The 16,123-nt window shown below is 36.6% G+C and overlaps 1 protein-coding gene across 1 annotated transcript in view; it reads right to left on the reverse strand.

Moving 5' to 3' along the window:
• The window catches only part of HCN1 (hyperpolarization activated cyclic nucleotide gated potassium channel 1), a 202,374-nt gene that overhangs the window by 101,423 nt on the left and 84,828 nt on the right, over nucleotides 1-16,123 (reverse strand). Inside the window, exon 3 of the mRNA XM_021381011.1 lies at nucleotides 337-498. Coding sequence (XP_021236686.1) covers nucleotides 337-498 — 162 coding nt within the window. The remainder of the gene's footprint in view (nucleotides 1-336; nucleotides 499-16,123) is intronic.

Genomic DNA, 16,123 nt, shown 5'->3' on the forward strand with positions numbered 1-16,123 from the left:
GCACTAGTGAACTGAGTATTTCCAAATTTCTTATGGTGACTCTTTTGAGAGAATGAGGATTACTAATTTAAAATGGCCTCAAAACTGAACATATTTTCTGGTTCACTTACTGACAGTGTGTCAGTACAGTTTTGTTTGTAATGAGGGTTACAAAACCAACCTTTGTTTATTAGCAGGCAAACCAACAAAACTAAATAATCTTGAGTAAGTTGCAGGGCACTGTATTACTAGGCAGTATTACTACGAAAAGTATTACTACTTTTGCACTTGAGTCTGAGGCTAACTGTTTAGAAAAATAAAGTTTAGAAAGCACAATGAAAAATGAACAATACTTACAACCATACCGTTTAGGGACACCCAGCAATCTGGTGGGAAATCCTGGAGCAACGGTACTAAAAACTGAAGACAGCCATCCCAATGGCAAAGCAGCAACATCATTCCAATTAGATTAAAGATTCTCACCACAGCACTGGCCAGATCATATGTCATGTGGAAAATCTGTAGAGAAAAATTACAGAAGATTTATGTGATGCAAATCAGAAATGCAAATTATTCACTTTTCATCAGGCACATTAAAGACAAAGAAGCATCATCTTGAACTTCTAAGGAGGCAGAGATCATTCAGTAACACCCACTAATATGGGCACACTAATTTGGGCACAGGACTGTACTTGACACATCTGACTCCTGGGTGCATCATGGTTACACAAGCTGCTAAAAAGTGTTTCATTTAATCAGAAGACACCAACTGAAGTACTTTCTTAAAGCCACAAACTTCTTTTAATCAAAGTGAATCTCACAGAAAAAAATAGAAGTAAAAAAACATTGGGAAGCTTGGAAACGGTAGTGAATCTATTGCTTCTCTGTTAACTGGGTGTCTTAAGTATTCACAAAATTGTGGGAGGTAAAAATTCAATGACCTATTCAGAATAGATTCACATTTCTTGTCTTCTAAAAAGCAACAAAATGTGAGTGAAGAAGCAATATAGTAATTTTACTTAATTTACTTAATTTTACTTCTCTACTGCAAATATCATCTCACCAAGAAAAATGACATAGGAATATTTCACAGTTCCTAATTATTGGCAGTTTTCCTAAAATACTGAGAATCCTGAAACATTTGTAGTAGCTAAGATTAGGTCAAACAAAAATAATCATTTGGATTTTTCCATTCTTGTTAAAAAATGGTTTTATTTGCATAGCCTCATCTAGTACAACATAAACATACTCTTAAGAATGAGAGGACAAAAGATGAAGGCCAGCTGTTTTTCCCCAGTTATGTGAAGAGACATCACCAGCAACAAAATAGATTTTGATGGGTGCAAAAGATTAGACATCATTATTGAGCCAAATAATAAAACTGAAGATCACACACAACACTGGCAGTTTCACTTAGGCATCCTGTCCATTTCCTCAATGCATATGATTCAGTCCTCTCAGCATCTCAGTCTCTCATCTAGTAGATGATACAGCAACACATCGCCATGCACCGCAGCCTGAGATCAGCCTGTGCAACCACGATCCTACTCACTGACACTGCAAAACACACATCACCAAAATGGAAATTCCAAAAGAATTCAAGTGTGCAAGAGGAACTTAATATATCCCAGCTTTCATATAGCTAAATTGAAGGCAGTGGTTAAGTACTCACACTGCAAATGAGTTCAAGTGCAAATACAGAGAGCATGTTAAGGTGTCTTTCAACATCATTTTCTGCTACTGAGTTTTTTCTTGTTTGAAAATGATGGCATATTTTTGAATCCCAAACTGTAAAACTTATGTAGCAGAAACATACCTCATACATAATGTTTATGTGCAAAACACTGCTTCAAGTTAAGGCATTTTAAGAGAATAATATTCCAAATCTCAGCTTCACAGATGCTTGAAACAAATTCTTAAATGTTATCCAAACACTATTTAGTTTTTGTCAATACTGAGGAAATGACACTAACATTTAGGAGACAATGTAAACAAAAATAAACAGAAAAGTGGCAATTTGTGTTTTTTGGAAATGTATTTAAACTATAAGTATTTTAATAGCTACAGTTTCAGTAGCAAAAGATGAACTGGGAGAGTAAGGAGAATGGAAATACATAACAAGAGTACTACTGTTTTGGAGAGCTAACGAACACTGAGTTTCATTTAGGTTACACTATCCCTACATGGTTATTTTATTGCATGTTTTCTGAAAACACACATCTAAGTGTTTGTGATAATGGGGGGAAGATCTGGTTCTGTGAAACTCTCCGAAGTCTGTGAGAGAGCAGCACAGATCCCAGGACTGCTGTGTCCTTCTCTGACCTCTGTAACTACAGGCTTCGTCAAGATGACTGGCTGTTCACGTGTACTGTGATCAGAGCTGCGTAAGAACGATCTCTCTGTGGCTCTTTCACTTGCATGGAGCCCATTTTTTTTGCATCAATTAACGTTCCAGAGATAGCCTGAACTTGAAAGCTCCAAACAATAGAGAACGTCCAAGTATTTAAGGGCATTTTGCACTGGTACATTTTTATTTCAAATTTTAAAAGCTTCACATTATTTAAAAGGATAATATGTACTGAAAAAAAAAATAGATGAGTGGATGGATTTGTAAATGTATTTATTTATGCATTTCAGGGATTTTGCCTTGCTTTTATATGTGTATTGCTTCCTGCCTAGCCCGTAAAACTGTGTGATGACTCAGTAAATATTCTCAAAAGGGCCATTAGAGCCAGGATACAGAAAGAGATGGTACAAAAGAAGGAGAAAATCAAACGAAATAGCTGGAGCACTGAGGTCAAACTAAAGGGCCCTGCTGAATCAACAAGGACTCCTGATGGGCTTGGGCTTTGCCAGGACTGTGTTATCTTGCTACAGTTATATGACTGAGTAACTTGCTTTTCCTAAAAAGTAAGCAGCATCTGCCTCTTCATTACTAGCACGCCTTTGCATTAATGATCGCATACTGAAAGAACAATAATAGATTGAAAATCATATGTGAAAAAAATCCAGTAAAGGAAATGATTGGAACCATCAGCATTTTGCACTGTGATTCCATCACTTCTGAAACCTTTACACTCAAGAAATACACCTCTGCAGCTTAGCACACAGGATCAGTAACTACTGTTACAAACATATTAGCATTCTGGATATTACCTGGATTGCTTAACACGGTAACACAAAATCAGCATTTTCACCATGGCACTGATTAATTGTGGTGTTTTATCACTCATCTTCTGCTTACTTTAATAGTTATGTAGCCTACTCTAATAACTGTGGCAACTCTATATTTACAGATGAAACCTTAGGAAAAAAATCTTGTATGTGTTGAAATAACCTTTTAAACATCTCCCCATATTCTAACCAATCTCCAGGAAACAAAAGCCGTTTTCTTTTTTGAACATTACCATGGAAATCTGTGCTTGGTTGGGAAAAAGAAACATTAAAATACAGCCTGCGCTGTAAGTAATCAGTAACATTTGATTGTGACACTGTATTGACATCTCTAGTTGAAGGAGAGGGAGCTATTTATTAAAACTAACAGTCAAAATAACCCGTGGACTGAAGTCCAAAATTGCATGCTTAGTATTTTATGTTCTTTCATGAGGAACTGAATGTGATACACGGAAACAAAAAGAAATCATCCATATTTTCCTCACATTCTCTTTTTGTAATAACAAAATAGAGTTCTTATTTGTTGAACTAATCCTTACTAAAATTCCTAGGAGAAATGTAGTTTGTTAAGAGTGGGACTGGCATATAGAAAGCTAACACCACTCATTTGCCCATAAGCAGATTGTCCATTATGGCAAGAAGAAATGGAAACCTCAAATGGATTCACTTCAGTTTCATAGTACGGGTGTGCTATACGTTTATATTATATTCTTTTGTCTGAATGGATTCCTTACTGAGATAAAACTCGTAAAAAATACAACTGAAACATTTGCAAACACATAGAGTTAGGCTTCCAAACACATTACTCAGGTATTTAGTAGCCTGGATATCATTAAGGGCTCACCATCCATAAATAAGCACAAATAAAACACATTTGAAAATTTGGCCACTTTCTTTAGACTACTCTTAAATACTCAGCTTAACCACCATCAGGCACAGATTTTTAATAACATATTTCCGACAAAATGACTTCAGCAACATGAGAATACTGCAAGCAAGAAAAAATGAAAATTCCTTTGAGAACTAACTCTTCCTATATCATTATCTCACATAATAGAAAATACTTAATAGATATGTCTTCTTTAATGCTACTATTCAATTTCCATTACAGATTATTCTTTTTCAGATTATACTTTTTATTATTATTATGTACTTTTTGTTGTTCTTTTTTCTTTTTTCTTTTTGGTAATATTTTACAGTTAACAGTTTCCATATTCTTCAAAATAGTGTTTAATAACAATCTGTGGTATATTACCTCACTTCTGGAAACTCATAATTTCTTCCGATATTATTATTATTACTTAATTTTTTCTCTAACAAGCTGACACTGTCTGACAGAGGCTGAAATGTAACCACATATTAGCCATTTTTCACATTTTGGCAAAATATCATTCACAGAGAATAAGAAATTGCTCCTCAAGAAGTCATAGGTCACATGTTTTACCTCAGTTTTTATTCACACTTCATTAATGACTCTCTTGATTTCCATGTGTGAAGAAGAAAGAAGATTATTCTTTCCTCACATTTATAATGGAGTGTATACTTCAGATTGGTCCTGCTGACTCTGATATCCAGGCCTGTGACAGAAAAGCTGTTCCAGTGTTACCAACCCACTTGCTTAATAGTATTTGAGGGCTGTCATATTAAGTTAATAGTACATATCTAGCTCAACTAAATGAATGTAAAATCTGTTGAACTGCTTTCATGGAGTGCACTTCTGCCTCCTTATAATTGGAAGGGAATAGTTCTTCAGTTGTGATTTGTAGTTCAGCCTGATTTTTACGTTCAGTTACATAAAATTTGATTTCTAAAATTTACCAAGATTCAATTCTCCCAGGAGGGAAAACAAAATGTTAGGAAGTCTTGAAAAAATTATTAAAATCTTGTACCACAGAGTTGATTGAGATACATCTTCTTTTGCACCTCTTAGAAGCACTCGAAGTGCTCAGAATCATCAAGATAGTCAGGGTTTCATCTTCACATTCTGCTTTGCATCATGCCTCAGGCCACATAAAATGACACTCGTCATAAGTGAGCTGTGTGGAGCCTGGAATATTGAACAGCCACCTTCTGGAGATTGAAATAGCCGCACGTGTACAGCAGTCACTGAAAGCAGACAGAGAGTGGCACTGAGCACAACAATGTAAGTTCAGGATAGACTGCAAGACAAAATATCAGCTACGAAAATTACAAGGCTTTTTGATTCATTCTCTGGGTCAGTCCAGAATTATTAGGTTTGTCCCTCAGAGCAGTGCCTAGACAGAGATTAAGAACTGCAGGATTCAAATTTTCCTACCTGAGCTAAATCTTCACTTCTAAGACAGTATTTGTAACAAACAGCACCAGGAAATAAAATGTCATGAAAGGGGGAAGAGAGCACAAAGGCTCTGTTTGCACTTCTGTTTCTCCATCTGCTTTGAACAGTGAAAGCCAATCACGACTTTTTATTCATGTTATACTCTATGAATTGATTTCAAAAGACATTCTTCATAAATATCATTTGAAATATTGTGGACTGGATCCAACTCTGACCAAAGCTCATTTCTTTGGAAGCTGCAGTTCCACTCTACATGGAAAATATATCTGCAAAAGTAGATGTAAAGGCCCATTGATTGAAATGCCAGGCTGTGCCCTTAGAGTTACATTTCACACTCAGCTGACTCCGGATGCTTGTGCTTAATTCTATAATAAATAATTCATCATTGATAATTCAGTAGTGGGAAAATGTATATAGCACTATTTAGTCTAGTTGTATTTGTGACCGTAAGCTGATGACAAATGCAGAGATCTGCTTCTGCTTTAGTTGGCCCTGGGGGTAAACAACCAGTGATTTAATAAATAGTAAAAGATATTTTAAATCAAACATACCTGGAAAAAAAAAAAAAAGAGCTGAGATTGGCCTATTTTATGTGACCTTTAAAAATTGTTATTTCTAGACGGACTCAATTTGACATTAGGTTTTGTAATAGCAGTCCCATTTATTCTACTTCAAGGCATGTACAAATGGCAGCCAGTTTCCATGCAGCAAAAAGAACAACACAACAACATAGACATGTGATGGTGCTCCAAGTCCAGGTTAAACCTGAAAGCATTAATGCAACTGCTCTGCTGGAAGAAGAATCACACAAGCCTTAGAAAGGTCCCTTATAACCAGCAAGTGACATTTATTAACTCCATACAAACTCTGCAATACGTGTTTTCCACTGTAAATCTGCCAATGCCATGCTAATATATTACTTCTCATACTGAGGGCATAACCTCACTGCCAAAACATTTATTTTTATTATCCTGTAATGATTAATGTGTGTGAGCTGCCTTGACATCAAAATAGAGAGGACTAGTCTCCTTAGTTCTGTAACAAAGAAAACAAACCAAGACTGACAAACCTCAGGATCCTGAAACAAAAAACACAGTGCTAATTTTCACTGTGCTTTTACACAGGTGAAATTTTCTTTCATTATTTATTTTAATGACAGAACGTATCTTATTAGACTAACAAAGCAAAAGTGAGCAAAACCAAACCAAAAACAAACAAAAACCCTCCCACAAAATAATAGTAGTAGTAGTGGTAGTACTAGTAATGAAATTATAGCTGTGAGAAAGACACATGCAATAGTAACAGCTTGTCTACATGATAAAATTTAGCTGAAGCTATTCTTAAATTATAGTTTAGATCTAAGAATGTATGTATGGCAAAAAAAAATTGAAATGTTCATAAGCAGAGAGATAGCAAGTTTTGCCAACATGAAGTATGGCTCAGTTTCCATCTCAGCATTATTTTAAGCATCAGCATCGTCTGACCTTCAGCTGAATCTTCCTGATGGGCAAAGTATCTCAAGTGACAGCACCACTGAACTCTGTGAGAAGAGGTGAGCTAGAAGGAATATTTCATTTATTATTATCTTTTATAATTACTCCTGTCTTACAAAGAAGGCAGCTCTGAGATGTAGCCAGTTTCTAAATGGCCCAATGTATTATTTACAATTTATCTTCCTAGCGGAGTGAGAGGAACTGTTTTTCGTATTAATATGCAGATGTATTCCAGTGTCAACCAGAGAAGAGAAAAATAAGTTATTCGCCATCACACATCTACTCACAGGCAGACTCAGGCAGGGACTCTCATGGCACTCAAAAGGGCAACAGAACAAGTAACATGAATCTGAACAGCTATCACTGCCTACAGCATTTCAAATATAAGGGCAGAATTCAGATACCTGACTCCATTTTTCAGAATTACTGTGAGCTTCTGAAACCAAACTTCTCCACTCTTTATATATTTACACAAGCTACTTTCATCCTTATTAAATGTGAAATAAAAAAACAAATTTCAGACATGTATTTTATAAAGAAGTTCACAACAAAGTATGTCATTAATGCTAAGACAATTTAGGGAGATCCTTTGGAAAGATCAAGATCTTCACAAAAACTGCCATGCCCTATATAATTGTTTTACAACATATCTGTCTATTCAAGTCTCACAAACATGGGGCTCTCTTGATTTCCATTTTTAAACCTTAACTTCATAGATAATCACATTCTACCCCCAGCATGGTAGGTCTTTTGCCTTGAGCTGCATATTGACAATATGGTTTGGTGTAGTGCACTGGCAGAGCCTGACATCAAAACAGGCAGGACATGGTCTCATATTCCTGGATCCAAAAATAAAACAGTGCACAATGTTTCCTGTGATCTCTTTCAGACCTCTTTCCTCTGTATGCTGTACCTGTGAGCAGTCTGATTGGTACTTGAATACTAAAAACATCCAAGGATATTTCCAGGTATGAACTCAGGGACGCAGGTACCTAAAATATCTACAGAATCACATGCTTTTAGGTTTGACTGGTAAATCCATAACTGAAGAAAGAATTCTACTCTAACCCAAGAAAAATGAATGAACACAAAGATGAAAGACAGCAGAAAGTACTTAGAAATCCATACAAAGTAACAGCATATCCCACCACAAAATGTTTTTACAACTGAGATGCCTGCAAACCCATCTCCTTCAGTCTCAGCACTTTCCTAAACATCACTTGCTTTTTCAGAAGATTTTGATTTCCAAGGTCTACGAAAATAAGATGAAAACAGGCACTTTCTGAAAGTACGAGAAGCACCATCATCCCAATCCCCCAGCAAAAGCCCTTTGATATTAAAAGGGATGGTTCATTAAGTTCCTAAATCACCAGGTCTTTTTCCATGATGCTTACCCCAAAAGTCACACCGATGCATTTCTGAGCTTCAAATTAATTCTGCTAATTATAATACAGCAATATAATGATCTAATAGCAAACAACTGAAATAATGAGGAATATTTTTCCTTGGGAATTTGAGTTGGTGCATTACTGAAGCTATTGAGGTTAATCTTCCAAACATGGAATTAAGGGGCAAGGAATAGAAAATAAAAGCTGTTATGTGAAATTTCCTGTGGAATAAAAGTTCTGGAACCAAACTGATTTCATTTTAATAGCATAAAAAAACCTTAATTTAAAAAAAAAAAAGATAAAAAATGTATTATGAGGCACAGCTGTCAAATTTAATGTTTATATATTTGGGATATTCAGATTAAACATAACCCCTGAATAAAATATGTGAAATTCCATATTGTATTACAAAATAAAATGTTTTTTTAATAGTAAATTAAAAAGCCATTTTATTTAAAAATACATTATTGGTTATATCTATAATTGTCAGTACAATCAAGGCAGAAGACTAGTGAATGATACTGTATGAAAGACAGAACTCTTCAGCGGATGGATGCTTAAAATCCAGAACACAGAAAATCCATTTATTCCTTTGAAAATCTTGGTAATCTTGTTAAAAGGAAGCATGATAAAGTCATTCATACATCATATTCACATACATACACATAGAAAAATGAAAATGGCATAATCTAATGGTATATATCTGAATAAATAATTATGCTAATAACAATTTGATGTCTAAGTCAGTGTTTCACAATATTGACAAATAACTTGCAAATTACATGGCTAAGGGAACTGCATTCTAAAAGACTGTTTACCATATAAGTGCAAATGAAGCCTGCAGTTAAAAGCTTAATGTTACTCAGAATCACTTAGAGCATCTCTTTTGCAATTTTAAAGGATAAATAAACAAACAAACAAACAAACAAACAAACCACCAAACAAAAAAAAAAAACCAACAACAAACTGACAAACCAAAAAGAAAAATAATAAATTCTTGTGATCTGATGCCCGACCAGGTAGAAGGAATATGCCAGAATCATAATCTTCACAGTCACCTCAGAGTTTGGCAGAAGAAATTAGGAACCCTGTTGCCTGCTAAAAACTTCAGGTAGTCAGAAATATATTACCAGTTTAAAGAAATTACTTTTAAAAATTGCAGACAATAACCTCTTGTGTAAGTTATCTTGTTTACCTGAATTATTACATAAAACTACCTTAAGCAGAAACTTCAGACGCTAAATTATTCTATTTGTAACTGTCTTCAACATTTGCTAAGTTCATGACTATTATTATTATGAAAAGAAAATCACTACCTGCATATCCAAAAACGTGATTTGCATGCAGGTCTGAGTATTCAAAAGTCTCTACAGATATCTAGTTAGTCAGTGTAAAAGTGAAAGACTGAAAAGAAATGACAAGCAAAGGAATACTAATAAGATCAGAAAGGAGGAGTTACTGGAAGAAGAAAGAAGTATGTTTTTATGGTCCTGATTGGGTTCTCTGATTTTTGTCTAATTCCAATAACATTTAAAATAATACATGCTTCTGATGGGTAACATTGTTCAGGATTCAATGCACAGTCATCACGGATTTGTGTTTTACTGTTGTCAAAGATGAAGTGTAGTCTGCACAATTTTTTTTCACATTATTTTTTAAGAAAATAGATCATCAATATAAATTAACTAACTCTATTTTAACATGATCATTTTTCTATAGTAAGATATTTTGACAGAGAAAGCTGTTGCAAATGTGCAAATGTGAAAAACTATGGCATCTCAGTACTTACTACTGCAGTCTTTCCAAGAACATACTGTTTGTAAACTTTCATAACATACACTTTGTAAACTTTTACCTCATTAAACACGTCTAGCTTCAATCTGCCATATGAGTAACAGAACAGGTTGCACTATAAGTGCCATGACACGTCAGTCTGTGGATTTGATAGACTGACAGATGTTAGCAACACAGCTGGAACAATCATGTACTGAGCCTCACCAGCAGCAATCACAAACCACCAAGATGGGGCGGGTGGTCAGGCTGCACCACAGGCCTACAGCTTGCCATCTCTCGGCAGGGCTGGCTGCAGCCTTATCATCACATCTCATGTTTATGACCGCCATGGGTGTACCATGACGGCCCAGCATATCCAGACACAGATCTGCATTTGTCTTTCTTGGCTGACAGCCGTGGCTTTCTTCTGGTTTCTAGCTGATCATGTAAAGATGTCTGGTTCTCAAATCATCCTTCAGCTCAAGCTTTGCTTCAGAACGTCTGGTTCCATTTTCAGTGCATACTCCTCGCTAGGCCGTACCTTGGTCTGACTGTTTGCGGTTCCCTGCTGCAGGCCTTGCTGAAATCAGTCATCCCAGCTGAATGCCTACTGTCAGCCACCAGAGGGGCTTGAACTGAACATTTTATTATCAGCTTCACATTTTATGAGCTTAGTGAGTATTTAGGGATCTGTTTTTGAGTACTGTACAAGCAAAAAATTTTTACTACTACTGCTAGTTGTGTGTGTGCACTTACCAATCATTCATGGTTATGGGGGACACCACATCTCCTCATTCATCCCAGGAATACCTCTGTCCTCTCATGCATTTTGATTTAACACATCAGCATTTCAGATAGCTAATGCTACCACCAGCCCTCCTTCAGTCCATCCTTCACTTGGCACCAGGAAAAACCTTCTGTGCACTCATTCTTTGCAGTTTTGCATTATTTTACTGCCAGAGGTTTGTTTGTCAGTTTGCCTGCAGAATTTTGCTACCAATGCAAATGAATGTCAAAAATCTCAGCTGCATAATGCCTCACAGAGCTAAGCCATACTGAGTTCTGCAAAGGTCCTACAAGATTTGGCAGCCAGCTGTGAACATTCTTGGACTACCTCCTAGTTTTACAACATGTTGCTGAAGGCTCAATAATTTACGTTGCTGTCACATACATGACCTCAGTGTTTACCTTCTTATTATGCCTTTATATGTCTTGTGATTTACAGCAGCAAAAGTGAGTGAATGTTGTCTGTTCTCAACAGCACTTCACATAGCCTTTTAGTTTTTAGTTTTACAAGATTATTACAACTCACAGACTGCACACTGGGATTTTATTTTGTCTTCTACCTTCTCTTTGTATTTCCATTTCTGTGAAAAAAAAACATCTTTTTACTCTGCAAGAAGCCTGGACCCCCAGGAGCTACTTGCTCCAAGCACCTGACCATCTGAGGATGTTCAGTGTTGTACTGAGATCAAGGAAGCAGATTGGCCATGCAACAATGTGCAATACTCTTGTTTGACAACTTCAAAAAAGAAAATTATCCTTTGTCTCGTGTTTTCTAAGAAGAGGCCACAATTGCGTTTTGCCTTCTGCGTAGTTTTGGTGTGTGGTAGCTTCTACGCAGCCTTTTTCCGGTCCCATGTTTCTGCCTTGTCCATCTGCTGAAGCTGACTCCCAATGCAGCTGCAGTCAGACTGGCTATTGACAAAAGCATAACTCACTGATGATACCTAAATGATGGGCAGCCACTAAAGTGGATACATAATGAAGCACAACCTGGCGTATAAGAACTTGAAGCAAACATACTGCTGCTCAACGAAACTCCCAATCATCCCTCAGACTCATTTAACTCCTCCTTGAACAGAAAGAAAACTCTGGGAAATTTCCTTTGGGATATTTAATAGCTTTATTTTACATCCCCTTTACATCACTGTTAAAATATGGTTGCTTTATTTGTTGCTGTTTCAGCGCTTTCCTCTATGACACAGGTTGCAATCTACTGCTTTTACTGTCTATTTCTGTTTTGCCCATATTTTGAACGGTTCTCACCAACCTAGATCTCCCCTTCTGCTTATCATATTTAGCATTAAAAAAAAAGAGATGCTAAAGCAGGATCATATCATTTTTTGAAGAAGAAAAATATATCCTTACTTTCTCTATGTAGATTTGTACACAGTCCCAAACGGGTCGTGAGATTGTGACTCACTTCCGTTTTTAAAGGCAGATTTATGCTACTAAACGTCTGGAGGAAAAGGATTTACTTTCAGAAAATAGACCAGAACTTCCCTCTGCTTTCTGTGTTTTCTCTTATTCTTGTTCCCCAGAGTATCCCTGCAGTACATTTTCAGTCCATCCACTCCAAATGTTCTAATTTTTCTATACCCTGTCCCTGTGCCATATCCTCTTTTATTTTGTTTTCACACTCACAGAAAACATTAATATTACATCCAAAAACATCCAGAAAATATTTTCAAGTTTAGAGAACACAACACTGTCCGTTCTTTTGCTGAATGATTGTATCCAACGGCTGACATTTCATATCAACTACCATATCATGGTAGTACTGTCAACTTTGGATAAATACAATTGTGATTTATGTGACACCATAAAACTTGAAATTAGTTTAAAAATATGGTTTGGTTTTTCATATCTGCATGTCTATCAAACTTCCTTCGGAAATTGGTGGGAGGCTAAAGCTAGCAACAAGAAAAGGAAATTGTACGTACGAGATGTTTACAAAGTCACACAGCTCCAGGAACTGGGACTCCAGGATAAAGGCAGCTTTGTAAGGCCTACAATAAAGATGGAAGTCTGCAAAATTTGCAGAGACATTCCAATCATCCTACTTCTATGAGCAGTCCTAAATTAAAGAAATATTTTGTTTCCAGAAGGCAAAACCTGGGAAATGTTTATCCTGTGTGCTCCCAGTGCTGCAGTTAACATCACTGGGACATTGCTGTGACGGAGGCTGAATAGCAAGGACAGCATTTATGCAATTGCAGAATGACAGTGGAATGGAGAGTTATTTTTACCACTGAGTTTGGCAGAACCAGCTAAACACGAGGTGCTTCAAATGTTTCAAAAGCCTTAGATCAGGGGGTTCTGCATGTGTGTGGGATCACTAACATAAGACAAAAGGACGAGAGAAGGGAGGAGAAGTTGTGGTTTTACAGTGCTGTGAAAACTCTTTGCCAACTGGTTTCTTGCCCTGCAGAGACAGGCTACAAGCACTGCAAAAGGCTGCAGGGAGCTTTCTGAAATACTGCTGGATGCAGAGTAGCACTTCCTCAGTTCTCTGCCAGGCATTACTCCCTGAAGAACAATTTTGAAATTTCTCACCTGCCCAAATTAACCCTGTCACTTGCCCAGTCCATCTGCCTGGAACTTGCTCTAAGACTTCCACCCACAGAAGCAGCAATAAACAGCTGACATTTTTCATGAACCAATCTGCTAAATACTTGTTTTTTTCCTTCTTTCTTTAAGTACTCACTGTCTGCTGCCCAGAACAACTACTAGTCAACCCTGGGTCACCCCCATGTTTTCTAGACATTAAAATGTCATTATATGCTCTGCTAAATAAATAAATAAATAAATAAAAGCTACACAACAACAACAATCATGAGCGTTCTGGGAAAACCTTTATGGTCTGACTGGCTACCATGTGATTTCTATTTCTGGAATAAACATATTAAAAATAAACGAAGAGGTTGTCTTACTTTTTTAACATCCCGCATGTGGAATACTCATGCTGTGCTCTGCACAGTTCGATTAAGACTTCCACTTACTCCGCACAGTCACACGCCCATACAAGGCTAATTGCAGAACTGCTTGTTGCTGAGAAGCAGGAGGCGGGCACTGCGGCTCCTGCCGACCCTCGGGAGGCCAAGGAACCATGCAGAAAGCAGGGCATCGCTCGGGGCTGCTACATCCTGTGCTGGGCATTCAGCACAGGGAGGTGGCACGTTTCCCACATTTAGTGCTCATCCTCTTTGTGGAGACCTGAGCAAGGCCTCAAGAAAGAGAGATAGACTATTTATATAAAAGACCATAAATAATTAATTGCACTTTTTTTTTTCTTCTGGAACCAAAGAGTTCATTGCATAAGGGCAACAGTAAAATGAATGTGAGCTATGGATGTAAAAACAAAATAACTAACTAGCTTAATGCATCGTTATTCTCAAAGGATGGAAAAGGTTTTGTAATCACAGACCAAAAAAATTCTCAGATCTCTGCAATATCTTCCCTTCAAACTTTTCAGTTTTCCCTTCAATTGATTTGTCTTCTCTTTACACTTCAGTGATTATTGATTCTTCCTTTCTGAGGAAGCACAATTATAAAACAATTATCTGCTCTCTCAGTATTTCCCTGTCAGCTACAAGCAGAATGTTATTCCATTAGTGTGCTGTTAGATCTTTTCTGTTCATTCAAGTATAATCATTAAAATAGGAAAACAGCATGCAATTTGTTTTCCGATGCCGGATACAATGTACTAGAATGCTCATGATATCATATATCATCTGGATATATATCTGTATACATACATAAAAATTTACATCAATATATGTAAATACATCCATATACACATATAAATGTATACAGACTGTATATGACTGTGATGTGTGCTGACCAGCCAGAACACTAGGGATAAGCTCTTAAGCAAACAAAGCCTCATCTTCTACCTTTGCCAAAATCTGAACAGGGTTTCACCACCAAAAGCAGTATTTCAGTGTACAAACTTGAAACTGATTCCTCATGAAACTGAGGCTCATCACACAATTCTTCCCCCTCTGTTCTGCTTTTATTTCATTTTCAAAAAGCCTTTTAAAGAAAAATGTACGGAGCTCCTTTGGAGGATGTCTGTAAGTTCAGTTTTCCTAGGGAAATTCTTGTCTCCCAGAAGTCAATAGGAGTTTGGTATTGCAACAGATCCTAGATTACTTTATTTTTCCTGCCCTGTTGCAGCTCAGTTAAATTAAATAACTGCCAGTATATCCCAAACATTAGAGGAAAAAGGACTTGGGAGAGATGAATCTGATAGACAGCCAATAGTGAGACAACTGTATGTCATGGTAAAGATGCCGGAAAGTAAACATGCAGGCAACAGAAACGTAAGCACTGTGGTTCATATGGATTTTAGTTCTTTAGAATTATTCACCAGTTCATTCAGTGTCACACATTTTATTCCTATGCCTGAAACAACCAAAAGATCCATTAACCTTTCCTCATATATCTTCCATATCAAAATAAATGTAAGTTATTTGTGTGACTCTACTCCTGGCACTGAACGTGCACATCTTTTTTATCAGCAGACAGCAACACTGTACCAGTATGAATTACATCTTCTCACATTTATTTTATTTGTAACAGTAAAATTAGCCACACCAAGGTACATGTTCTTTCCTGAAAACCAAACTAGGGACACAGATTTTGCATTCTCTGCAGTTTACACAGGATTGACATGGAAAATTGATTATATCTAACTAGTTGAAAAATACCATCATGTAGGTATCTACTACTCCTGTATCTTCTGGTAATGACTTAAGAGAATACAGATACTGTTTCACATGTGCTGTAGACTGTACTGTGCAGAAAATGTGAGAGGAAAGGGACGTTGTTGTCTGTGAAATATGTGGAGACACATCTAGAGCTAAGTTACAGCCTAAAAGGCTGCGTACTGAAAGCCAATATACTGAACATATATAACACCATTACAAAGTTTTTTTCTTTTTTTATTACTTATTTTACACTAATTTTGACAAAGGTATAAAAAAATGCCCTGCTAAGTAACTTGCAACATCACCTAGATTTGGCTAATTAAGGATTCAGAAAATAAATCCACAAAGCTTAATGCATAAAGTGGACACCCTCCAACACGTAGTCTAATTCATTTTAGGCTTTTGCATGCTTCTTTTCTTCTTTTCTTTTCTTTTCTTTTCTTTTCTTTTCTTTTCTTTTCTTTTCTTTTCTTTTCTTTTCTTTTCTTTTCTTTTCTTTTCTTT

This window comes from Numida meleagris, chromosome Z (assembly GCF_002078875.1).
Source record: "Numida meleagris isolate 19003 breed g44 Domestic line chromosome Z, NumMel1.0, whole genome shotgun sequence".
Classification (NCBI taxonomy): domain Eukaryota; kingdom Metazoa; phylum Chordata; class Aves; order Galliformes; family Numididae; genus Numida; species Numida meleagris.